This window comes from Ovis aries, chromosome X, assembly GCF_016772045.2.
Source record: "Ovis aries strain OAR_USU_Benz2616 breed Rambouillet chromosome X, ARS-UI_Ramb_v3.0, whole genome shotgun sequence".
In the NCBI taxonomy this organism is placed as follows: Eukaryota; Metazoa; Chordata; class Mammalia; order Artiodactyla; family Bovidae; genus Ovis; species Ovis aries.
Genome location: NC_056080.1, coordinates 127,470,362 through 127,498,122, shown reverse-complemented (window position 1 = coordinate 127,498,122; position 27,761 = coordinate 127,470,362). Strand labels below are relative to the sequence as shown.

The window sequence follows — 27,761 nt, the reverse complement described above, 5'->3', positions numbered from 1 at the left end:
ATAATTGTGATGAGCAAACACAGTGTAATGGCTACCACCAAGGTAAGGACATGGCTGACCTTATTCCTCTCAGCCAGCCCACAGGCACAGGCAAGTGCTCTGCTGGGCTCCACCACCCAGGGGACCCAGAGACCCTGGCAGCCTCGGCCAGACACATCCATCTCCATTTACCCACACTTCCTGGCCTTCAGGACCTGTTATGGAAAGGAGCCAAAGCTCTACCTGGAATTGAGAGCTTGTTAGTTTATCTGGAAGTGCAAATATAAGCAGTTAACCTTCTCTTCAGGCAAGGAGGGAAAATAAGGTCACCGTGGAAAGAGTTATTTTCTGAGGTGTGGGCTCACATGGGCCCATTCCTGGCAAGACTGAGGAGGAGGAGGAGGTGGAATTTGTGTTCTGTTCTTGTCACTTTTCTTGAAGAGCACGAATCTTCCATCCAGACCTCTCGAGCTCCGTGCTGCCCAGAGCCCCACATTGCAGCAGGCCTTTCAAGGACTCTGGCCCCATCTCTCTACTTCTCTTCTCCAAACTTGGCTTTCATAGGTTTCATTCCCATAGAACCCTATGCCCAGTGAGCTGTCACCCCCAAAGGAAGTTCTGATAAACAAGTTCACACAAAGTGGTCAATGGTGAGTAAAACATGTACGTGTTACTCTTTTAAAAAGGAAATCTTGGGTAGCAAACCTGGGTAGATCCTACCCATTCATGAGAGAGACACACTCAAACTTTTTCCAGTCCCCAATTCATGAGCATCCTGAAAGCACATCATTTCCCTCATAAAACTTGTATCATTTGGTTAAACTTCTTAGCTTTCTTTCATTGTAATCACTAGCACTAGCAGCTGACTTGGGGAGGGAGGCCTTCTCCCCAAAGAAACAGACATTTGTTCTTTTCATGGGCATTACTATACTTGAATGAATTGACTATGAGAAAAGGACTACAAAATTGGGTTGAAAAGTAGGTTCTGGGCAACTCCACTCCTAGGTAGAGACCCAAAAGACTTGAAAGAAGGAGCTCAAAAAGATACCTGGACACAACTGTCCAAAGCAGCATACTTCACCAGATCAAGCAGGTGGAAAGAACCCGAGTTTGTGAACAGATGAACTGGATGACACAAAATGTGGTGTATCCATCAAAGGAATGTCATTCACTCATAAACAGGAAGCAAGTGCTGATAAATGGATAGACCTTGACAACATTACCTCACGTGAATGAAGCTATACAAAAGGCCACATTTTGTATAATTTGACTCATACAAAATAACTCAAATAGGCAAATTCCTGAGATAGAAGAACAGAGGTTACCAAGGACTGGAGGGAGAGGAGAACAGGGAATTACTGCTTAATTAAATGAAGAGTTAGTCATTCAGTCATGTCTGACTCTTTGTGACCTCATGGACTGTAGCCCACCAGGCTCCTCTGTCCACGGAATTCTCCAGGCAAGAATACTGGAGTGGGTAGCCATTTCCTTCTCCAGGGGATCTTCTGGACCCAGGGATCAAACTCGGGTCTCCTGCATTACAGGCAGATTCTTTACCACCTGAGCCACCAGGGAAGGTACTAAATAGATACAGAGTTTCTATTTGAGATGGTGCCAAAGTTCTGGAATGGGTAATATTGCTGACTGCACCATTGTGAATATACTTAATACCACTGACTTGCACACTTAAAAATGATTAGAATGACAAATTTTATCTTATAAATATGTTATTGTATATACACATATACCTAATGTATACATATTCTTTATATACATATATAACATACACTCACATATGTAGTATATATAGTAGTTGCTGGTAGAGTAGGGTCACTCACCACCCAAAGCCTCTGAGCACATGGAATTCACATCTGTGTCTCAGCAAAAAGACAATTTCTAACACATCAGGGCTCTCATGAGGTATACAAACCATGAATGTCACGTCTGCAAATGCATTTGTGTTTTTAACAGAGATGTCTCTTAATTCAAGGTGCCTATTCTTTGTCAGACCACTAGGCACTCAGGGAAAAGTTATTTTAAATTACCCTGGCCTAGGAAAGGACTTTCAGAGCTTGATACCAAAAGCAAAACTCACAAAAGCAAAAAATAACAGACGTAAGCACACAGAAACGTAAAACCTTTTCCCAGCAAAGTACACCGTCCTCAAAATCAAATGGCAAAATTAGTTGACAAACGGTTGCAACCTCTAAATCAGAATTTCTTGTGGTGTGACCCAAATACTGCTGCACTATGGAATAGGAACTTTAGATGGCAAGGACAGAAAACTGATCTTAGAGTATAAAATTAAGCTCTACAGCAGGTAGGTGGGAGAGTTTTGCCCCCTAAATCCTCTATGTCCTCAGAAATCAGGTTCAGGAATATACATTTATGAAATCATTACTTTGAAGACTCAGAGAAGCACAAATAATTTTTATGCAAGTTTTTCTTGGAAGCCTGATCTCTGAATCCACATCTTCCCTTTACTACTATATATCACATCAATAGGGAAGGTTAAAAGAATTAACACCCGTAAAACAACTAGAAATCTTGCTATTATTATTTTCTGAGCATCTAAGTGGGGACCAATTGTTGCTGGTGCAGAAGCTTAAAGGTAGAGTCCAAGGGCTTTCAGAGCTGCAAGAGAACTCAGATTCAAAGTAGCTCAAATCACACTGGCTGGGGTGCTGGGGAGCTGAAGAATAGAGCTGATTAAGTAGTTTTGGGTAAAATCTTAGAAATAAATTTGAAATTACAACAATGACAACAACAGAATATGGCAAAAGCTCCCCTTTCAGCTTGCTATACTTTACTGATCAGAGACTTTGTTGTTGTTTAGTCATTAAGTTATGTCCAACTCTTTTGTGACCTCATGGACTGTAGCCTGCCAGGCTCCTCTGTCCATGGGATTCTCCAGGCAAGAATACTGGAGTGGGTTACCACTTCCTTCTCCAGGGGATCTTCCTGACCCAGGAAATGAACCCGTGTCTCCTGCATTGGCAGGTGAATTCTTTACCAATGAGCCACCATAGAAGCCCAGATCAGAGAATTAAAGCCCCTCAAATTTAAACTTTGCAAAGTTTTTAATAGGCTGCATTTCAATTGAAAAAAATTAGCTCTTTGCCCAGCATAATCTATCTGCCTCTTAGGTTTTCCAGTTTTAGAAGCATTTTCAACAAATAATACAGTATGCTAAGTCACTTCAGTCGTGTCCGACTCTGTGCAACCCCATAGACGGCAGCCCACCAGGCTCCCCCGTCCCTGAGATTCTCTAGGCAAGAATACTGGAGTGGGTTGCCATTTCCTTCTCCAATGCATGAAAGTGAAAACTAAAGTGAAGTTGCTCAGTCGTGTCTGACTCTTACCGACCCCATGGACTGCAGCCCACCAGGCTCCTCCATCCAAGGGATTTTCCAGGCAAGAGTACTGGAGTGGGGTGCCAATAGCCCCCTAATAATAGATTGACCAATCATCCCAGTTTCCTTGGGACTGTCCCTGTTTGAGCACTGAAAGTCCTGTGTTGGTGGAAAGTCCTGGGATGGTTGGTCAGCTGACCTAATTAGGACATTTTAACCATTTGATTAGTTTACGGGCTAATATTTGCCTCTGCTTAACAATTCTTCCTTCATCGACAATTCTTTAGTGTCCTCCTGATCTTAGCTGGAGTCTTGGCTCTGCTCTTCATTGTAAGGCACTGAGAAAGTTATTTAATTTTTTCCAGCCTTAATTTCCTTCATTAAAAAATGAAGAATGAAGATAATAGTACCCATTTCATTGGGTTGGTGTAAAATTAAATGAGCCTATGCAGATATAATGCTTAGCACACACTGTAAACACTCAGTAGATGTTTAGCTATTCATCTATTATAGTTATTAGTTACCTAACACAAGATTGAAGGGCTGGTGGACTATTTACACACCAATGAGCTACATGCCCATTACCACTGATTCATACATATATACACAACACTGTTCATCAGGGCTTCTACCAAGCTATCAGAGTTACTGCATGTGGTTCATACCAGAAAAGAAAATCAGATTTAAACTTATAAGAATTTTCCAAGAGTCAATTAAAGTTGTAAAATCTTTACATAGGACCACACCAACAATTAAGCAGTCATCTAGCCCAGAAAAACCTTTATTGAGTACTGGCAGTATAATTAGAAGTCAAGGGAAAGCCAAGTAAGTGGAAAGCACACCCTACCCTCAAATTGCTTACACTCTTGCGTTCCAAGGAATCCAAGAGCTAAGCTGAGAGTCAGGGACAGGTCAAAGCAGAAACCAGATGGCAATCAAGAGTCTGCCCCACGCTTCCTCCCAAGAATATAGGAGCCCTTGTGGCTGGGGAGTGGGCTGTAGGAGGAAAGGCAGAAAGAGTCGCTTCTCCAGAAGCCATGAAGGAGACAAGTTAGAGGAAAAAGACACTCAGGCAGGAATCTGAAGTATCAAATAATTAAATGGAATAGAAGTAACAATGATGACTGTGGTATGAAGCTAGAAAACCAGGGAATAAATGAAATAGGAAGAGGAAATTTTCCCTCAGAAGACTGTCCAGCCTAGATTTTGGAGAAACCCCATGACCAGCAATAATGGCCTCCTACTTTGCCAATGAGTGTGTCATTGTAGGCAAACTTTCAACCAAATTCAGAATCTCCAGTCTCTAAGGTCCCAGTTGTGAAGAGAAATGACAGAATGCTGTGTTTCTGGAACTGTTAAAGTGGTTACCACAGTGGTTACCTGTCACTCCTCAGCGTGGGGGCTTGAGTTGCTCTGTTCCCAGGAGGGGAGGCAGGGTGCTCAGAGACAACTTCCCAATGATATGCCCTGTTCCCTCCACCAAAGCTCTCAGCCCCCAACCCAACCTGGTGGCATTTCCAGGCTTTGCCAAGAACCAAGAGGTGTCAACAGAGTACGTGACAAAGGAGATCTTGCCGTTTTCAAGAAACCCAGACCACCAGAAAGCCTCCCAAGGTGTGGCGTAAGTGAACACTTTGATTTCAGACTTTCAGCCTCACATCTCACTCACTTAGGTCTGACCCTCCCAGGCCTCCAACCTAGGACCCAGAGCTGAGGAACTGTCCCCTCTTATGATTCGTCAGGCCATTTTGGAGCAGATTCTCTCCCAGTTGAAAGAGTGCAAGTGCCATGAGCCCTCTTTCCAGGTGTTGCTGCCACCCATCCCCCACCACCTACAGCCCTAAGCTCAGCAGACTATTAGGAACCTGTTAGGGCTTTCGCTCGGCAGGGTTGCAGTGGCTGTGGTCTGAATACACTTGTAGTAATCTTTCACCAGAAACGAAGATTCCCTGGAAACTCGCCCTGGTTTCTTAGAGACAATGAGATAAATTGATGCCTAAAGTGAAATAATAGCTGAGAAAGGGCTTTGATGGCATGGAAAATGCCTGCAAATACAACCTGTTATAATAATGCTAACGAAGTTGGCAGCCTTGCTTGTCCCCTCCTGGAACTTCTGGGACTGTAGAAGCTAACCTGGGCTGAGCACTAAGTGAGGTAGCTCTTGCCTAGCTCGATGGCTTTTAAAATTTCCTATTTGTGTCTCACCGACAAACCATCAAATTATTCAATTACTCTGTGGAAGCCCAAAATTACTTATTACCTTGTCTGAGCACATTACCTGCCCATGACTTGGAACCTCAGAACTAGAAGGAAGCTTAGAGACCGGAGAGGTCAAGCAACTTGCTCAGGGTCACACAGGGAACTAGACACATAACTTGTACTACAACCGAGGCCTCCCACAGAGGGTTTCTCTTTCTCTTACATAACCTGTGACCTTGAGGAAGAAGAAAACCCACCCACCCACCCTCACGCGCATGCACACACACACACACCAGTGCCTCGTTCCTAGGGCTCTAAGAACACCAAACCCACAGCTGAGTTTCCTAAAGTTGCCTCTCCTGCTTCAAAATTGCTGCAGTTGTCTGCCCAAGACCGGCCCTTACCAGAGTGCCTCAGACTGGAAGACTGCAGCCACCTTTGGTCTTCCCATTGTGTTTTTCTCCTCCACTCTCCCTTCCTTGCCCTTCAGCAGGATTTCTAGAAAGTCTGACCTGCACTCCAACAACAGGTTTGCCATGACATGGACTCATCCACCCTCCTGTCCTGGGATGCTCTTTGGGGCTGCTTTTAGCTATCACTGGAAATGGAAGGCTGTGATCCATGGTGGATCATGGATGGGGAGGGGTCCCCCTATCCAGAGTTTCAAGAAATTCTCACAGGTCTCTTAATTTTTCTTATTCCCCACCCTCCCCCACACCAGTAGCAGCTGAATCTGCCGGGACAATTTGCTTGCCCCTATTCTCAGTCAGGGCCACTCAGTAATTTAAAAGCCCTTGCAATTTCCGCCCAAGTTTGCCTGTTTGGAAATGGACTTTTGATAAGCATGGAACTCAGGTCCCAAGAGCATCCCATGGCAGACTCTCCAAAGTGGCCATAGAAATGCAAACATTTGGGTAGAAAGTGCCGCCGACTATCCCCAAAGCATCTACCGCTCTGTCGCTCTGTCCATCTTCTGGGCTCCAGCATTTCCCCAGGAAAGCCTCCGCAGGCACCTTTCCAAACAGGGCTCCCACCTGCCAGGCCTGCCCTCAGCCACACAGGAATCCAGGTAGCCTCCTGGGTCGGGTTGTGGCGGTCCTGGGCGCCCAAACCTCCAGTGCCCCTCTCGGCCTTCCGGAGGGGCGCATTCAGCCCAGGCAGGTGCGAGGCAGCCGGGACCAGGTGCCCACCCGCGCGGGCCCCGCCACCTACCTGTGGAAGAAGAGCAGAATGGAAAGCATGGTCTGGTCAATGTTGCGGTTGCAGATGCCCTCGTTGATCAGATAGCAGGGGTCCCGCAGCACGGGCTCTAGCGAATCCTGCCGCATTATGCTATTGAGCTTGTCGGTGTTGAGGTTCTCGAAGACCAGCTTCTCCTGCAGCTGCCGAAAGTTGCTCACGGTGGGGCTGCCCGAGTTGTTGTTGTCCCCGCCGTTGTCGCGCTGGAGCCCGCTCCGGTGGGCCAGGTCCAGGCAGCAGTTGCAGCAGTCGAGGCCGACAGGTGAGCGGCAGTCGGACTTGGGCTGGGCCATGTTCTCCAGCTCGGGGCCCGCCTGGCCCGCGAGGTCAGGGGCAGCCGGCAGGTGCGCGCCCGCCGGGCCGGCCGGAGGAGACTCCAGGGTGTCTGGGACAGACAAGCTGCGAGGAGAAGAAGAGTTGGAAATGAGCGTCAAAAGCCGGCCACCGTCGGCTCGGCCCCCTTCTGGCTGCGCCGCTCGGGGTGCGAATAGAAACAGCTGGACAAACAGCTCTGAGCGGATCCTTCGGGCTCACTTCCTCCTCTTCCTCCTCCTCTCCGCCCCCCTCCTCCTCCTCCGCCTCTCCAGGCCAGGGCCGCCCCCCCCCCCACCCCGAGGTGCCACACGCGGCCCCCGCGCCGTCCCAAGTTTCCCAAGTGTGAGAGCGGGGGCCGGGGGCGGACCTGGGGTAGCAGGAAGGGCGGGCGGCGGGGCCGACAGAGAGCCGGGGCGCGCCCTCGCTCCCTCCCTCTCGGGTTCCCTCCCTCCCTCGCCAGCTCGGGGACTCGCCGGCTCTCAGGCTCTCCGGGTCTGCGCCGGCGGAGCGGCGGCAGAAGCCGAGCGCGAGTGAGCGAGCGAGCGAGCCGCGCGCCCGGGTGTCAGCGCGGAGCCGTGACAGCATGCAAATGACCCGCCGGGGGGCCGGCCGACCACGCGGGGCCGCCGCAGCTTCGCCCGCGCGCGCCCGGGAGCCGGCGGCACGGTACTGTCCCCCTCCCCCGCCCCGCTCCCACCGGGCTTCCGCCCCCATCTCGCCCCAGCACCCGCAGGGCCGCCCGCACCTTCTGCCGCGCTCCCGGGAGCCCGGCCCCGCTCGGCTTCCTTCTGTGAGTCTCGCCGCGCTTCGGCTCGGGCTGTCTCTGTGCTTCTGGCGCATCTTGGGCCAGGAATCCCCGAGAGCCGCCGCGCCACCCCCGGTCTCGAGCTTAACGGGCGGACCAATGTGCCTGGTCCCACCGCGGACGGGTCCCCCTACAGGAGAGACGCCGCCTTCGAGAAGCGGGGTGGGGGTGGGGTGAGGTGCAGAGAGCGCGTGGCCAGTGCTGGGTGTCCGAGGGTGCTGTGCGCGCCTCGGGGGTAACCGACACGCTCCTGCAACAAAACTCACAGAAGCACGCTCAACCGCTCCTCGGTTTCTGTCCGTTTCTTCTCCCTTCATTCCTTTCCCCCTTTCCCCTCAATTGCTCTCTCCCATGTCTTCCCTGAACCCCATCTGAGATGGTCTTTGCTCCAGCTTCCCGGAATGCCAGTGCGTTAGTAGTTCTCCCTCTGTCTGCACGCCCGCCCCCCACGCCTTGCTTCTCTTTGCCTTTCTTCTTCCATTCTTTCTTTCATATTTATTTTTCTGTTCCTTTGCCCCTTTTTCTCTCATTTATTTTTATGTTCTTTTTTCCTCTTTCTTTACTCCTTTCGGCCCTTTCCTTTCTTTCTTGCCCCCTTTCTTATTCCTTTTTTTCCCTTTCCTGGATTTCCTTATTTAGGATTTTTCTCTGCCATTCCTCTTTTACTCCTCTCGGTTTCTTTCTTTCTCCTTTTCTTTCCCTCATTTTATTCCCCCCTGCTCCTCTCACTTCCACACCCCCTCATTCTCCTTAGTTTCGTCTCATCCTCCCCATTTCACTTAGCTTCCCCAAAATTTCCAAACTTGGAGTTTTTTGATCCCCCTAAAGTGCTGCACTCAATATGCCAGCAAATTTGGAAAACTCAGCAGTGGCCACAGGACTGGAAAAGGTCAGTTTCATTCCAACCCCAAAGAAAGGCAATGCCAAAGAATGCTCAAACTACCCCACAATTGCACTCATCTCACATGCTAGTAAAGTAATGCTCAAAATTCTACAAGCCAGGCTTCAACAATACGTGAACCGTGAACTTCCTGATGTTCAAGCTGGTTTTAGAAAAGACAGAGGAACCAGAGATCAAATTGCCAGCATCCGCTGGATCATGGAAAAAGCAAGAGAGTTCCAGAGAAAAATATGCTTTATTAACCATGCCAAAGCCTTTGACTGTGTGGATCACAATAAACTGTGGAAAATTCTGAAAGAGATGGGAATACAGACCACCTGACCTGCCTCTTGAGAAATCTGTATGCAGGTCAGGAAGCAACAGTTAGAACTGGACATGGAACAACAGACTGGTTCCAAATAGGAAAAGGAGTGCATCAAGGCTGTATATTGTCACCCTGCTTATTTAACTTATATGCAGAGTACATCATGAGAAACGCTGGACTGGAAGAAACACAAGCTGGAATCAAGATTGCCGGGAGAAATATCAATAACCTCAGATATGCACATGACACCACCCTTATGGCAGAAAATGAAGAGGAACTAAAAAGCCTCTTGATGAAAGTGAAAGAGGAGAGTGAAAAAGTTGGCTTAAAGCTCAACATTCAGAAAACGAAGATCATGGCATCCAGTCCCATCATTTCATGGGAAATAGATGGGGAAACAGTGGAAACAGTGTCAGACTTTATTTTGGGGGGGGTCCAAAATCACTGCAGATGGTGACTGCAGCCATGAAATTAAAAGACGCTTACTCCTTGGAAGAAAAGTTATGACCAACCTAGATAGCATATTCAAAAGCAGAGACATTACTTTGCCGACTAAGGTCCGTCTAGTCAAGGCTATGGTTTTTCCTGTGGTCATGTATGGATGTGAGAGTTGGACTGTGAAGAAGGCTGAGCACTGAAGAATTGATGCTTTTGAACTGTGGTGTTGGAGAAGACTCGAGAGTCCCTTGGACTGCAAGGAGATCCAACCAGTCCATTCTGAAAGAGATCAGCCCTGGGATTTTTTTTGGAAGGAATGATGCTAAAGCTGAAACTCCAGTACTTTGGCCACCTCATGCGAAGAGTTGACTCACTGGAAAAGACTCTGATGCTGGGAGGGATTGGGGGCAGGAGGAGAAGGGGACGACAGAGGATGAAATGGCTGGATGGCATCACTGACTTGATGGACATGAATCTGAGTGAACTCCAGGAGTTGGTGGTGGACAGGGAGGACTGGCGTGCTGCAATTCATGGGGTCGCAAAGAGTCAGACACGAGTGACCGACTGAACTGAACTGAACTGAACCACCTTGTGCCCTGGGATTTCTTTGGAGGGAATGATGCTGAAGCTGAAACTCCAGTACTTTGGCCACCTCTTGCGAAAAGTTGACTCATTGGAAAAGACTCTGATGCTGGGAGGGATTGGGGGCAGGAGGAGAAGGGGGTGACAGAGGATGAAATGGCTGGATGGCACCACTGACTCAATGGACGTGAGTCTGAGTGAACTCCAGGAGTTCGTGATGGACAGGGAGGCCTGGCGTGCTACGATTCATGGGGTTGCAAAGAGTCAGACACGACTGAGAGACTGAACTGAACTGAACCACCTTGTGAAGTGAAGTCGCTCAGTCGTGTCCAACTCTTCACGACCTCATGGACTGTAGCCTACCAGCCTCCTCTCTCCATGGGAATTTCCAGGCAATAGGACTGGAGTGGATTGCCATTTCCTTTTCCTGGGGATCTTCCTGACCCAGGGATCGAACCCCGGTCTCCCACATTGTAGACAGACGCTTAACCATCTGAGCCACCAGGGAAGTCCTACCTACCATCTCAGGTGATCTCTATCCTTACCTTTTGGAGGGGTGTGGTGATTCGTTGTTCGTGGACACTGCAGAGTGTCCTAAAACCCTGGCCTGAAGGGTTCTTGGCTCTGAGGAGAAAGTACCCCTGGAGCCGAGCTGAGGTGAAAGGGCAGATTTGTGGAAAGCAGGCAGGTCTAACCCCAGCCGTGGGTGTGTAAGTGGTAGGGTTCTGAAGTGTCTCAGGACTTGGAGACTTGGAAGTTTGTATACATAGAATTCAGTAATTATTGGTTTCTGAGAAAAATTCAAAATATTCCTGATGTTCAGTTTTCGCTTAAAACTCAAATGGATTTCAGTCAGCACTACCCCACCCTTCTTTCAGCTCACTTTCACAAGGCCATGGCCCTTGCGATAGACCAGTACATACTGCCATCTTGTGTTCACAAAGCGGAACATTTCTTGCCTGAGTCAGATCTTGGCGGAGACGCTAGAGGTGCCCCCTAGTGGGATTCACACTGCACTCGTCCTGAGAGCACGAGGTAAAAAGAGGCAGATCCTCTAAGCTAAGAGGGCTCCTTGGCCAGGCTGTACATCTGGATACCAGTCAGGGCACAGCCACTGTCTTTCTAGTCCAACTTATCTGAGTCTCTGGAGATCGGGCTTTCATAGATTTAACATTCCCTCTGTGTGCCCTGGAGAAGGAAATGGCAATCCACTCCAGGACTATTGCCTGGAAAATCCCATGGACAGAGGAGCCTGATAGGCTACAGCCCATGGGGTCGCAAAGAGTCGGACACAACTGAGCGACTTCACTTCACTTCTGCGTGCCACAAGTATCACCCCCATGATGAGCAAAGGACAGCTAACAAACTGTTTCCAAGGCTCTGTAGGTCTTACAAGGGGCCCGGCAATTTTCAGAAATGGAAGGAGGACAGTACTCTCTCTGCTGTAAGACACAGAAAACCACAACCAATCTGTATCCCTGCCTCCTGACAGGATCCCAAGATAAGACAGGAAAGAGGGGTTGCAAGGTCACTGACTGGACCAGCAAAGCTGACGGTATGGTCCCTGTGTTCTCACAGACTGTTGAAGACTGTTTATCTCAAAAAAGCCAGTTGTTTAGATGCATTAATTTCCCTTTTTCTTCTTCATTGTCTTTTTTTTTTTAATGTTCTTGGTTAAAAGCCAGAGGAGGTAGTAGAATATGAAATTTCATATGCATTATGTAGACTTATAGCCTACTGAATTGTTTTTTAATTACAGTGTTTAAGATTTTCCCTCTTGTTTATAATTATTTTATGTTAAACATTATAACAAAATATATTAGCTTCATAAATGTTTATTTAATTTGTGTTTTGAGAACTGCAGGGGCCTTTTGCTTCTACACTTGCCTGAATTCTTTTATCTTTGTGCATAACCTTGGGACAAGGCCCTGGTGGAAGTATTTCCTTCTTGGCATTTGGCACCATTAAACTCCAGAGTTTGTCCCCTTGACATTTCCCTTGTTGTAGTCCTTACTAGCAAGCAGTATTGTTAATAATTCAATACAGCTTTGCATACTATATCCAGGCTGATCAAGAGCAAATATAACTTAGAAGAAAATCTAGATAGTTCTGAGATAGAGTTCAGAAAGCTGTTGTGTATTTGCACACAAGTCCAGCGTGTATTGACATATAGCATACCTTCCTGAAAAGGTTGACTGGGCAGGACCATCTTGGCTCCTCTCTGTGAAGCCTCCCTCTGCTCACATATACTGTGTTGGATGGAGAGACTCCCAAGTAGCAAAATGTTCTTATATAAACCCAGCAAGCAGAAGGGGGCCCACTTACAGACAGGGTGGAGTAGAAAGGGGGAAAAAAGTGATACCTTCTCAGATGGAGTCATCAACAGTCACTCTCTGCTCGCCCTGTGCCAAGTATGGGGTGAGTGGGGATTCAGAGGTAAGTAAGACACAGCCCAAGCACCCAAAGAATTCATGGTCTAGTTGGCAAAACAGAGACATAAACAGACAAAAACAGCACAATCTGGGAATGACGATGGAGGCCTGGTGTGTGTCGGGGGGGGGGGGCACTCCTGTGGGAGTGTGGAGAAGGGGTCAGCTCCAGAAGGAGGGAAAGGAACGCTACACCGAGAGAGGAGAAAACAGAGGCCTGGAGGTGGCAGCAATGCGCAGGGGCGGATATGAATTACAAAGAAGTGCAGTGTCCTGGAGAGCAAGATGCGAAAGATGGAACACTGAGAGTGAAGGCTAGAAAGAGATCTGGGGACTAGTATCAGGGCACCTCACGTGAAGCATGAAGGAAATCTTCCCGCTTCACGAGTTTGCCGCATATTTAGCAATTATTAAGAAAAGGAATAGGTATCATTTACTGAGGTCATGCTATGTGCTGGGTACTTTACATATATGATCTTATTTAATCTTCACAACAATCCTATGAAGTAGGTTATGATTCCAGTAATGAGATGGCCTTGGGAACGTTCAAGAAGCTCTCATGTCGCATAAGTAGTAAATAGTGACATTTGGATTTGAACCCGCCCCTTTCCAACTTCAAAGCTTATGCCTTTAACCATTAGGTGACTTTTTAGTTATGGTTTATCAAACATTTACAAAGCATAACATCTATTTTAAGAAGATCACATACTCTTAAAAAAGTGCAATCAATGATTTATTAACACACATATATATGACTTTTTTAATGTTTAAAATTTTTTATACAATTTAAAAAGTTACTTTCCATTTACAGTTATTACAAAATATTGCCTATACTCCCCATGTTATACAATACATCCTTGAGCCTATCTTACACCCAACAGTTTGTATCTCCCACTCTCCCACCCCTGTATTGCCCCTTCCCCCTACAAAGCTACTACACTGTTCTCTATATATGAGTCTACTTCTTTTTTAGTTATATTCACTAGCTTGTTGTATTTTTTAGATTCTACAAATAACTGATATCACATAGTATTTGTCTTTGTCTGACTTATTTCACTTAGCATAATGCCCTCCAAGTCCAACCATGTTGCCCCAAATGGTAAAATTTTGTTCCTTTTAATGGCCAAGTAGTATTCTGTTATATATGTATGTATATATTTATATATATATATCCCACATCTTCTTTTCCATTCACCTGTTGATGGACACTTAGGTTGCTTCCATATCTTGGTGAGTGTAAATAATGCTGCTATGAACATTGGGGCACATGTATCTTTTTTAAACTAGTGTGATTTTCTTCAGATATATAACCAGGAGTAGAATTGCTGAGTCATATGGTAGTTCTATTTTTAGTTTTTTGAAAAACCTTCATACTGTTTTCCACGGTAGCTGCACAAATTTACGTTCCCACCAACAGTGTACAAGGGTTTCCTTTTTCCTGTATCCTCATCAACGTTTGTTATTTGCGTTCTTATTGATGACAGCCATTCTGACAGGGGTAAGGTGATACCTCATTGTAATTTTGATTTGCATTTCTCTAATAGTGATATTGAACATCTTTTCATGTGCCTGTTGGCCTTCTGCATTTCCTCTTTGGAAAAATGTCTATATGGGTCTTCTGCCCTGACCATTAGGTTTAAAAAATTTTATTTGTGCTGCAGAGAGCCAGAAAAGAAGTTGATTAATCTGGTATAATAATTACTATTATAATAGCTGAATTTATTATTACCATGTGCTAGATATTTCCAAGTGCTTCCAGAGACCTCACCTGTGCTTTACATAGTATTATCAGTTTAATTATCACAACAAGCCTGTGATATACTACCATCATATCCACTTAAAAGATGAGGAAACCAAAGCACTGAGAGGTTATATAGGGTATCTAGAGAATAGGAACGGAGAAGGCAATGGCACCCCACTCCTGTACTCTTGCCTGGAAAATCCCATGGACGGAGGAGCCTGGTGGGCTGCAGTCTATGGGGTCGCTAAGAGTTGCACAGACTGAGCAACTTCACTTTCACTTTTCACTTTCATGCATTGGAGAGGAAAATGGCAACCCACTTCAGTGTTCTTGCCTGGAGAATCCCAGGGACGGGGGAGCCTGGTGGGCTTCTGTCTATGGGGTTGCAGAGAGTCGGACACGACTGAAGCAACTTAGCAGCAGCAGCAGCAGCAGCAGCAGAGAATAGAAACTGTCTCTAAGCACTTGCAAACTCTTAATAATTAGGTGCAAGTTAAGACATACAATAGTTTTTAGGCAAGCCCATTTCCCTATCATCAATACTCAGTTTTGTTAAAGTTTCTTAATGGGAGAAAGCAGATTATTCTTCCTGAAACTTTTCACAATTGTTCACAGGTTTGTAGGCTGCTATAGTTAGTAAGGGATTCCCAAACGGCACAGTGGTAAAGAATCTGCCTGCCAGGTCAGGAGATGTGGGTTCAATCCCTGCATCAGGAAGATCCCCTGGAGGCGGAAATGGCAATCTTGTCTGGAAAATCCCATGGACAGAGGAACCCAGGGGGCTGCAGTCCATGGGGCTGCAAAAGAGCCAGACTAAACAAAGCAATAGTTAGTAAGGGTTTAAAACCTTCTAGATCAGGGGTTCTTAATCTTTGTTATGCCAAGGACTCCTTTGACAATAAAATAAAGCCCATGGATCCCTTTGGAGAAGGCAATGGCACCCCACTCCAGTACTCTTGCCTGGAAAATCCCAAGGATGGAGGAGCCTGGTAGGCTGCAGTCCATGGGGTCGCTAAGAGTCGGACACGACTGAGCGACTTCACTTTCGCTTTTCACTGTCATGCATTGGAGGGAGAAGGAAATGGCAACCCACTCCAGTGTTCTTGCCTGGAGAATCCCAGGGACGGGGGAGCCTGGTGGGCTGCCGTCTGTGGGGTCGCACAGAGTTGGACATGACTGAAGTGACTTAGCAGCAGCAGCAGCAGCAGCAGCATGGATCCCTCTCAGAACAATGTTTTTAGATATGCAGAATGCAATATGTAGAATTACAAAGAAAATAAATCATATTGAAATTCACTTACCAAAATATTAAAACTGGAAATTGTCATATAATTATATATAAGTGCTTGTTATTAATGTATATGACAAGATATGGATGCAGCTCTGATAACCTCAATAACTTAAAAATAATGAGTGTAAAAATATTTAAAGACATCTGTAATAACAGTAATGTGACATAAAACTGTGATTCCTACTGGTAACAAACTCACAGTTACTGCTAATACTATTGTGATCTCTTCTCTGCATGTATAAAAGAAGGAAATCTAAATTTCAGTTTAGAGATTAGTGAAAATACAGCTGTAATATTTTCCCTTGAAGTTCATTTATCCTGATTTTTCAAGAGTTCCTGTTCTAGACCAACCATGGTATAATATTAATAACAACAGCAAACATGAATGAGCCTTTACTATATGCAAGGCACAGTGCTAAGGGCTTTACTGCCATTTTCCATTTATTCCTCATAGCAAGCCCATGAGGTAGCCTTGCTTTACAGCTCTCAGAGAGATGGAATTAATTTTCCAAGGTTACACAGCTGGCAAGTGGAAGAGAACAACAGAAATTTGTTTTCTCACAATTCTGGAAACTAGGAGTCTGAAATCAAGGTGTTGGTAGGGTTGTTTTCTTCTGAGAACTCTCTCCTTGCCTTGTAGATGGCTGTCTTCTCCCTGTGTCTTCACATGTTCATCCCTCTGTATGTGTCTGTGTCCGAATATCCTCCTTTTATAAGGACAGTCATATTGAATTAAAGTTCACCATAATGACTGATGCTGAAGCTCCAATACTTTGGCCACCTGATGCAAAGAACTAACTCATTGGAAAAGACCCTGATGCTGGGAAAGATTGAAGGCAAAAGGAGAAGGGGGCAACAGAGGATGAGATGGTTAGATAGCATCACCAACTCAATGGACATGAGGCTGAGCAAACTGGGAAATGGTGAAGGACAGGGGAGCCTGTGCTGCGGAATTTGGGGTTGCAAAGAGTCAGACACGACTTAGCAACGAAACAACAGCAACAACAATAAATAATAACCTTGTTTTAACTTAATTACCTCTTTAAAGATCTCATCTCCAAATATAGTCACATTTTGAGGTATAGATAGGATTTCAACATGTGGATTTTGAAGGGGAACACAATATCACCACAGAAAAAAAAGTGAAGTCGCTCAGTTGTGTCCAACTCTTTGCGACCCCATGGACACCAGGCTCCTCCGTCCATGGGATTATTCTAGGCAAGAGTACTGGAGTGGGTTGCCATTTCCTTCTCCAGGGAACTTCCCGACCCAGGGATCGAACCCAGGTCTCCCACATTGTAGACAGACGCTTTCCATCTGAGCCACCACTTGATCTTAGCCAAAAGGCCAAGAGATCCCAATTAAAAGGATTCAGATTCAGTAGGTCTGGAGTGGGGACCAGGTATCTGTAATTTTAAAAGGCCCCCGGGTGATACTTACAGATAGCCAGGTTTGGGTTCCTAGCCACAAAATTTCTTAGAGACATTTTGTCCAGTGCTTGGACATGGTAAATACTCAATAAAAGCTTGTTGATTGATTATGCAAGAGGAAATAAAATACGAAGATGAGCAACTGGGGGAAATTTTAAACTGCCCTCAGGGATCTTCAGGTTGAAGTTAGACAATTAGAGAAATAATACATTTTGGTGCTCAGTCACCCAGTCATGTCCAACCCTTTGTGACCCCATGGACTGTAGCCCCCAGGCTCCTCTGTCCATGGAATTCTCCAGGCAAGAGCACTGGAGTGGGTTGCCATTTCCTGCTCCAGGGGTTCTTCCCAATCCAAGGATCAAACCCGTGTCTCTTATGTCTCCTACATTGGCAGGCAGGTTCTTTACCACTAGCACCACCTGGAAAGCCTAATCTTCCCCATAGGGCTCAAAAAATAGTAATAATTATAATAATTTAAAAAATAGTAGCAGTCATAATTAATAGTAGTAGTAGCAGTAGTGTAAGGCCCAGAACGTAAGAATTTATTTTCTAGATCTGCTTAGTACTCAGGGCTCACACATGTCTGATTCTTTGTGGCCCCATAGACTGTAACCTACCAGGCTCCTCTGTCCATGAAATTCTCCAGGCAAGAATACTGGTGTGGGTAGCCATGCCCTCTTCCAGGGGTTCTTCCTGACCCATGGATTGAACCTATGAGACAGGTAGGTTCAAAGCGGATTCTTTGCCACTGAGCCACCTGGAAGCCACAGATCTTCTTTAAATACTGATGTATTTTACTACAGTTTGGTTTTCCATCCTTCTATCACAAGTAGGATTTACTCTATTTAGAATTGACACATTTTTCTCTTGATTAAATTTGAAATATATATCCCCTCTGGAAGGATGCCAGCTAAGCTGGTGACAGGGGTTACTTCTAGGGAGGATGTGGGATTAGTTGTGAGGGGAAAGGAGTGAAGGAGAGGGACTTTTTAGCTTTATCATTTGCCAAAAATCAGTATGTTTTACTAATATAAATTCAAGATTTTTTTAAAATATAAAAGCAATACAAGGACTTCTCTGGTGGCTCAGTGGATAAGAATCCATCTGCCAATGCAGGGGACACAGGTTTGATCCCTGGTCTGGGAAGATTCCACATGTCATCAACCAACTAAGCCCGTGAGCCACAACTACTGAACCTGCTTGCCCTAGAGCCCATGCTTTGCAGAAAGAGAAGCCACCACAATGAGAAGCCTGTGCGCTACAGTGAAGAGTAGCCCCCACTTGACACAACTAGAAAAAGCCCATGCAAAGCAACAAAGACCTAGTACAGCCAAAAAAAAAAAGTAACACAAGATTATTTTAGAAAATTGCTATTGCAGGATGGTATGAAGAAGCCTCAAAATTCACCCACAATTTAGCCAGCCAAGAGCAATTTTTATCTCAACCTCTATCTTTATAGAACTGTTTCATGGTGGTCATGTATTATTGCAATGCAGGAGACCTGGGTTTGATCCCTGGGTCAGGATTCTTGCCTGGAGAATTCCATGGACAGAGGAGCCTGGCAAGGTATAGTCCATGTGTGTGTGCTAAGTCACTTCAGTCGTGTCTGACTCTGTGATGCTATGGACCATAGCCCACCTGGGAAACCCAGTAAAGGAATAATCTCTGGTTTTCTGATGAGTAAAGCCCCTGAAGACAGCTGATAGAAGTCAATCAAAAGTTTTCTCCTCTTTCTTGGGCACTTATACTGTCTGGATCACAGGGTATATAGGCCACAAGTATGGTCCTCGGTCCAATCCCATCTTCCCACAAGAGCCAGGTCCTCCTTCCTCACTAGCAGTTGATGATCAGTTTCCACCCCCCTCCCCCGATCCGCAGTTTCACTAGCTAGTGCAACTCTTAGTGTTCTTGCAGAGCTTCATGGATATTGTACCTCAGGGCTTCCCTAGTGGCCCAGATGGTAAAGAATCTGCCTGCAACGCAGGAGACTCAGGTTCGATCCCTGGGTCAGGAAGATCCCCTGGAGGAGAGCATGGCTACCCATGCCAGTATTCTTGCCTGGAGAATTCCATGGACAGAGGAGCCTGGTAGGCTACAGTCTATGGGGTTGCAAAGAGTTGGACACGACTGAGCGACTAACACTTTCACTTTCATGGATATTGTAATAGGCATTTGTAAATGGTGGGCATCCGCCATTGCTAGCTTGCTGCCCTATTAACTCAGAGTTCCCCTGTTTATTATATAATCAGTCTTCTTGCTAAACACTTCAGTGAGAAGGCACACAAGTCGTTTGCTTTTTCCATGGTTCTTTGTTATTAGCTTTCCACCTCTCTCCATCCTGGGGATCCTGTTTTCACTAGTCCTTTCATTTAACCCAATACAGTGGTCTTCTCCCTCTTCATAAGGAAAAACTGTGTGCTACTTTCCTGAAGCTTTGATCTCCTCTTGAAAGAAGGAGGTAAGGGCAGAAGGAAGCTAACTGAACCTGGAAGCTGGCTGTCAGGGTATGGGAGTGAGAAAGATGGGGGCCAGGATGATATTTTCTGTCTTCTTCCCTGAACTGAGAATCCAGGTGAATTACAGACATCAAGGCAAAGGAGGGCAACCACCTTGCGGAGACAACTTGTAAGGCTTCTATATTGTTTGTAGATCCCAAGCTACTGATTAGGGGCCCCTAACTTAATATAGTAGAAAAGTGGTTTGTGTTGTTGTTGTTGCTGTCTGTTAATATCTTTCCCAAGGTGAATCTCCCTTCCTGTACTAGCTTTTTAAATCTTGATGCTGTGCACTCAGATTGATCTATTTACCCTACTTTCCACTCCTTGGAGCATTCTCATTTACCTTTCAGCCACCTCTGGAATTCTGGACGCGGTTTATCTAGCCCTTTGTCACTGCTCTGTATGTTGATATTGAGGAAGCCTCCAACTTGTACACAGGCTAGGATCTCAAAGTTCACTCCGGAGTCAATTGTTTGGAAGGTGACATGCATTTTTCCATAGGAGAAAAAAATTGTTATAAATGGTAGTTATATTTCCAGATCAGACCATAAAAGACTTTTTTAAATGTTAATGTACTAGAACTGTGGGCCATTTGCGATGAAAAAGTAGAAAATCTTCCTAATTCAGCAAAAACAGGAAGATAGTCCAAGGGAATAAGAAATTCTTTAGTGTGACTGCTGGCTGGCACTGGAATCAAGGAGGTTGAACTAGATGAGGAAAATGGAGAATTCACTCCATTTTGGAGGCTCTCAAGGGGACTTTCGGGGACTTGGGAAGGCTATACTAGTTCTTTATTATTTCTAACTTCACTTCAAAACTGATGGCTCTCAGTAATAATGACTGCTATGTACTGAGCATCTACTGTGTGACAGACCTTGTGGTAGACAATTTCCATATTTCTCTTCATTTCACCCTCACAATAGCATGGGTGGGTGCTAAGTCGTTTCAGTCATGTCCAACTCTTTGCCACCCTATGGACTGTAGCCCGCCAAGACCCTCTGTCCATGGGATTCTCCAGGCAAGAATACTGGAGTGGGTTACCATGCCCTCCTCCAGAGGATCTTCCAGACCTAGGGACTGAACCCAAATCTCTTATATCTCCTGCTTTGACAGGCAGTTTCTTTACCACTAGCGCCACCTGGGAAGCGCCCTCACAACAGCACAATGAGGCAAATGCTATAATGACCTTTATTTTACAGATAAGGGAACTGAAGCTCAGAAAGGTCCATAAGCTTGACGAAGGTCACTCACACAGTATAATGGGAAACCGAGTCAGTGGTTTCCCACCCCACAAATTCATGCTTTATAATATGTTATCTGGCCACTCTTTTCTTTTCCTTATCTGGGTATAGCATGAGCACTAAGGCTACCAGCCATAGAGTTGCTTGTTAGCTTACAATATAAACAAGGATCAGAGAAATCAAGAGAGGTGGAGGGAGGGAGAAAAGGAAGGAGGAAGGGAGAGAGTTTTGCTAGGCAAAAGTTCACCTAAGAAACCAGTGCTTCTCACTGTACTGTGCATACAAATCACCTGATACTTGTTAAAATGATTATTCAGCAGGTCTGGGTTGGGGCCTGAGCTCCTGCATTCCTAACAAGTTCCTAGGTGATGATGCTACCCTTGGTCCATGGGCAACACTTTGAATTGCAAGGCCACACAGAGCCAACGATAAGCAGGCAAACATATTAAGCATCATTAATTCCTTGTTACTAATTTAATCAAGATCAGCTTCTATACTAAACACTTATTACTCTCTTTTCTCCTGTAGGCTGTCATAGGTCATTGTCTCTGCTTTGGGTCTTCCTGTCTGTTTCAACTTACGCTCAACTGCTTTTTAAAATACAGTGTTAAAGATATATGAGCATCTTCTACTACTTGGAGCCCTAAGCAGCCTCACTCAAGCACTACTTTCTCTTGGCCCAAGCCATATCTCTGGCCATGAGGTCCAGACCTCAACAGCTACTCTCAGCTTTCTCTCTCCTGCTAGGAACAGTCTTATAAGGGTGAGGCATGTAACACTGCTGTCCCAGCTCTTTCTAATTTCCTTCCTCAGAGCTACTGCCTTCATCTGGAGCAGGAAACAGCATGGCTTTTTGAAGAGTCCAAATCTTTTTTTCTTCCACATAGTTGAAATAATACCAAGCATTAATTTAAGGCAGCCATTGAAAAAGTTCTTTGCAGAGTACTCCTGCTAATTCCAGAAGACTAGAAAAATTTGTTTCCCTGAAAGATTATTTGATTTATCTTGCCACCTTCTCTCCTCCCTCCCCTTAGGATTTGATTGCGATCATTTTGAGCCATTCTTCAAGTTTTTCTTCTATTTTTAGATGCTCTGACTCATTCTTCCCCAATACCAAGAGGCAGGGAGGGCCTTCTATTCTAGCCAAGCTCTACTTTATAAAGTAGGAAATAGTCTCGCACAGTGTCTACAAATCAACTTGATGATCTGTGGCCCGAAATAACTCCATTGCTTTTCCATCTTCTCTCTCCAACCGTGGCCTTTCTGACTCCCTTTTCAGGTAGGTATTCATCCAATCTTCACTTGAACAGACTAGGTAGGTTCACATTTCATCATTGGATAAATGAAAAGCCGTGCATAAAAAAGATTTGCAGTCTTCTCCTTGTAACTTCTATCCATTAATCTTACTTTGACCATGGGGAGCAGAAATAACCCTTCAAATGTATCATGACGCTAGCCATATCTTCCTGTAAAGGTTAACTATCTCTTTGCTAGACTAAATATGCCCAGTTGCTAATCAATTCACCATAGTTTGTAAATGCTCATGTTAAAATAAGGCACCTAGGGGTGGGTGTACTGCTCCATGTGTGGTTTGAACTGAGCTTAGTACATTAGGACTGTTCCTTCTTGTCATCTTCTAATGCGATTTTACTATTGTGTTGGCTTTAAAAAGTCACTTCTTCACATTTGTTGAGAACCTCCTTTGGGTCCAGGAGATGGTATAGCTACCTTCTTCCCAGCCTTCTTCCTCATATCCACTGCCCTCCAGGTCTCTCACTTACTGAGGATCTCGGCATCTCACTTATAGTCTCCCCAACTCTGGCCCTTATCCTGAGTGACTTTAATGTCCTTGTAAATGACCCATGTCCAAGTTTCATCCTTTCAATTTCCTGCCCTCACCCCACCCTGCCACAGAGTTGCATCCCTACGTGTCCTACCTCCTTTCTTACCTTGCAGGAACTGCTTATGATTTGGAGCCTATTCTCTCCCACCTCCTTGACCTCTCTTCTTCAGTTATCACCTCACTCATCTGTATCTTCAACCACTCTTTGTCTTTTTACTGGCTGTTTCCCCATCAGCATTTAGATATGTACGACTTTCTCCTATTACAAAAGAAACAGACGTAGACCTAGACATTATCATACTAAGTGAAGGAAGTCAGAGAGAGAAAGACAAAAGTCATACGATATCACAAATATATGGAATCTAAAAATTGATACAAATGAATTATTTACAAAACAGAAACAGACTCACAGACATTGAAAACAAACTTATAGTTGCCAAAAGGGAAGTGGGGGAGGGATAAACTAAGAGTTTGGGATTCATAGATACAAACTACTGTATAGAAAATAGGTAAGCAACAAGATTCTACTGTATAGCACAGAGAACTATAGTCAATATCTTGTAATAAACTATAATGAAAAAGAATCTTAGAAAGAATATACATATATTTGTATGTATACATTCATATGGGCTTCTCTGATGGCTCAGACAGTAAAGAATCCACCTGCAATGCAGGAGACCTAGGTTCAATCCCTGGGTTGGGAAGATCCCCTGGAGGAGGTCATAGCAACCCACTCCAGTTTCTTGCCTGGAGCATTCCATGGACAGAGGAGCCTGGTGGGTTACAGTCCATGGGGTCTCAAAGAGTTGGACATGACTGAGCAACCAACACAACAACAACAGCAATACATATATGTATATACATACATATATATGTTAGTATGCATGTATATATGTATGTGTATATATGTATATATATACTTGAATCATATTGTATACCAGAAACTAATACAACATTGTAAATCAATTATACTTCAATTAAAAAAAAAAAAAGAAGCCAACTCTCCTTTGACTCTATCTTTAACTGGTGCTCACCCTATTTCTTTCCACCCACTATCACAGATGCCTTTCAAAAGAATAGTTTACACTCATTATCTCTATTTCCTCACCTCCCATTCAAAAGCCAGCCCTGCCTCCCTCCACATCCCACCTCCCACCCCACCCCCCCGCCCAGTCTATCTTTTCTGGTCCCAAAACACCACTGTTACTGCTCTTGTTAAGGAAACTAATGACATCCTGATTGCCAAATACAATGAACAATTTTAAGTCTTTGTTTTAACAGACCTCTGTTTTATTGGACATCTTGCTGCTGCTGCTGCATTTAATATCTCACTCTCACTCCATTTCTGTCCTCATGCCTCTCTTGAAAGTGTCTACTCCTTGGCTTTGGTGATGCTGCTCTTCTCCTGATTCTCCTTGTTCTTCCCTAGTTACTCCTTTATATGCTTCTTTGTGGACTCTACCTCTGCCACCCTTTAAATGCTGGTCTTTCCCAGGATTTTTCTGATTCTATGCCTTTCCCCAAACTGTAGAAAATTCTTCAAGAGATGGGAATGCCACATCACCTGACCTGCCTCTTGAGAAACCTATATGCAGGTCAGGAAGCAACAGTTAGAACTGGACATGGAACAACAGACTGGTTCCAAATAGGAAAAGGAGTACGTCAAGGCTGTATATTGTCACCCTGCTTATTTAACTTCTATGCAGAGTACATCATGAGAAACGCTGGACTGGAAGAAACACAAGCTGGCATCAAGATTGCCAGGAGAAATATCAATAACCTCAGATATGCAGATGACTCTACCGTTATGGCAGAAAGCGAAGAAGAACTAAAGAACTTCTTGATGAAAGTGAAAGAGGAGAGTGAAAAAGTTGGCTTAAAATTCAACATTCAGAAAACTAACATCATGGCATCCTGTCCTATCACTTCATGGAAAATAGGTGGGGAAACAATGGAAACAGTGTCAGACTTTATTTTCTTGGACTCCAAAGTCACTGCAGATGGTGACTACAGCCATGAAATTAAAAGACACTTACTCCTTGAAAGAAAAGCTATGACTAACCTAGACAGCATATTAAAAAGCAGAGACTTTACTTTGCCAATAAAGGTCCATCTAGTCAAGGCTATGGTTTTTCCAGTAGTCATGTATGGATGTGAGAGTTGGACTATAAAGAAAGCTGAGTGCCTAAGAATTGATGCTTTTGAACTGTGGTGTTGGAGAAGACTCTTGAGAGTCCCTTGAACCACAAGGAGATCCAACCAGTCCATCCTAAAGGAAATCAGTCCTGAATATGCATTGGAAGGACTGGTGCTTAAGCTGAAACTCCAATACTTTGGCTACCTGATGTGAAGAACTGACCCATTTGAAAAGACCCTGATGCTAGGAAAGATTTAGGGCAGGAGGGGAAGGGGACGACAGAGGATGAGATGGTTGGATGACATCACTGACTCGATGGACATGAGTTTGAGCAAGCCCCGGAAGTTGGTGATGGACAGGACAGCCTGGTGTACTGCAGTCCATGGGGTCACAAAGAGTCAGACATACCTGAGCAACCGAACTGAACTGAACAGTGTTTTAAGGACTGTGAAAAGTGAAAATGAAAGTCACTCAGTCGTATCCAACTCTTTAGAACCCCGTGGAGTATAGCCTGCCAGGCTCCTCTGTCCATGTGATTCTCCAGGCAAGCATACTAGAGTGGGTATCCATTCCCTCTTCCAGGGGATCTTCCTGACCCAGGGATCAAACCTGGATCTCCTGTGTCTCTGGCATTGGCAGGCAGATTCTTTACTGTCTGTGCCACCAGGGAAGCCCCTTATTTAAGCAATGACATTGTTACAGCACTTGCTTCAAGGTACATGTTTTGATCCCCAGTTTATAGATGAGGAAACTGAAATCAGTATGGTTAACTACTTTACTGAGGGTCGCATTGATAATAGGTGGTGAAGCTTAGGTTTGAACTGAGGTCTTTTGACTTCAATATTTATGCTTGATTCATAACACTACAAGAGTCAGCCTGAAATCAGGGGATACAGGTTTGATCCCTGGGTCAGGAAGATCCCCTGGAGAAGGAAATGGCAGCCCATTCCAGTATTCTTGCCCTGAAAATTCCGTGGACAGAGGAGCCTGGCGGGCTATAGTCCATGGGGTCGCAAAGAGTAGGACACGACTGAGCAACTAGCACTTTCACTGTTTATTTCTACTTTTCACAACACTACACTGGTTAAAAGGGGTGTCTCCACTGCTGACTGCCAGGCAAGGTATTCTCCAAGGTTGACTTGAATTCCTAGTGCTAGTACCTAGTGCTCACAGTTCCCCAAGGCAGCCATTCCATCTTTGAACATCCATATTCTGACCATTTTTAAAGCTCTTGTTTGTAGGAAGCCAAAATTATAAATGAGCTGAACAAGACACAGCCAAGAATAGAGCTTTTTGGCTCACTCCTGCAACTTCCCTTCATGTATGATACCAGATCATTCATTTGTTCAACTAGTTACAGGCTCATTGCAACAAACAGCTGGGGCACCCAGCCTATATTTTGCTATCTCATCAACAAGGAAAATATGGGAAACTTTGCCTAATGCCTGGATGAATTGCAATCCACTATAGATATCACATTCTCTGATCGGCCAATCTAGTAACCAGATCCCAAAAAAAGGAAATGAAGTCTGGGAGGGATATTTGTTTTTAAAAGGGGCAATTTGTCAATGACTCAAAGTAATGAGTTTCCAACAGAAAGTTTCCAGAGTTTCAAACGTCACTGAAAGGCTGCCAGGAAGAAGATTTGGGGGCAGTGGGCTTCCTGTTGCTGCTGCTGCTACTGCTCTTCAAATGGCATCTAAATAAGCAGGGTCCCCCATTTTTATTGCTTTGAATGGTACAGCACTGTTGTTTGCACCTGGTTTTATTTAGGCCATTTCAGTTTTCTATGCTTTTATTTTTCTTTGAGTTCTACTCTTGCACATGTTTCTTCTGTCTGACTTGTTCCCTAAATTTCTACATTCTCCCCTCCCCCAAAAAACACACACACACATGCCCACACCCTCCTTGTCATTTGAGAAACAGTGTACTTAACCTTGCCTCTGGATACCCTCTCTGGTGCCTCCAAACTGAATAACTGTTCCTCCTCCCGTGTGATGTAGTGGAAAGTGCACACAATGTCTATCACAAAGTCAATGCCCAATAAATGTTTGTTTCATTCTCTCTTTCCCCATGTATATCATTAAAACAGTATGGATCACACCATATTGTATTCTCTTGTTTACTTGTCCCCTGCGTCAGTCAATTCTGAACTCATGCATTCTTTCATTCAAGAAAGAATGAAATGCACGGTTACTGTGTGTGCGAGTCATTGTTCATGCTAGTTCTGGAAATCATACTTACACTGTCTTTTTCATTTTTGCATTCATAGCACTTTGCATGCTGCTGCTGCTGCTGCTGCTAAGTCGCTTCAGTCGTGTCCAACTCTGTGTGGACCCCATAGATGGCAGCCCACCAGGCTCCCCCATCCCTGGGGTTCTCCAGGCAAGAATACTGAAGTGGGTTGCCATTTCCTTCTCCAGTGCATGAAAGTGAAAAGTCAAAGTGAAGTCGCTCAGTCATGTCCAACTCTTAGCAACCTCATGGACTGCAGCCTGCCAGGCTCCTCTGTCCATTGGATTTTCCAGGCAAGAGTACTGGAGTGGGGTGCCATTGCCTCCTCCAATCACTTTGCATAGTGCCTGGCAAATAAAGATTGCTCATTGTAGGTTTGGTAAGAGAATGCATTTCCTCAGAAGAGTTTCTCCAAGTGTGGTCCTTTAGACCATTTGCATCTAGATCACTGAAGGGCTCAGGTTACATGTTAAATGTCAGTTCTTGTTCTAGATCTACTGAGTCAGAATCTCTTAAGGGTGGACTTCAGGAAGCTGCATTTCAGTCTAGTTTGCAGATATTTCTTTCCCACTAAAATTTGGGAACCACTGCAAAATAGGAGTCAGGGGAGGGGGAAGAACTAATGCATATTTTTGAAAAGTGTAGCTAAAACCAGTTGAATCATGTTTAATGTCTCCGACTACAGTAAGAACATTTAGTAAAGGGGGAAAAAGGCATTCGTTAAAATTATCTGGGAAGGGTTTTTAAATAGACTTGGAATATTCAATTAATTATATTAAAGTTCTAAAGTCTAAGATAATA

At 44.9% G+C, this 27,761-nt stretch overlaps 1 protein-coding gene across 3 annotated transcripts in view; it reads right to left on the bottom strand.

The window, feature by feature from the left end:
* Positions 1-7,993, bottom strand: part of TSC22D3 (TSC22 domain family member 3) — a 67,604-nt gene extending 59,611 nt beyond the window's left edge. The window contains exons 1-2 of one of the 3 annotated variants that reach the window (XM_027963356.3): positions 7,831-7,993; positions 6,744-7,169 (exon numbers count right to left, since the gene is read on the bottom strand). In XM_027963356.3, the coding sequence (XP_027819157.1) occupies positions 6,744-7,169; positions 7,831-7,925 (521 nt within the window). In that variant the 5' untranslated portion in view covers positions 7,926-7,993. Of the gene's footprint in view, positions 1-6,743; positions 7,170-7,452; positions 7,621-7,830 lie in introns of those variants that run through there. The other 2 variants (XM_027963357.3, XM_042242387.2) reach the window with 2 other exon arrangements.
* Positions 7,994-27,761: the final 19,768 nt, after the last annotated feature.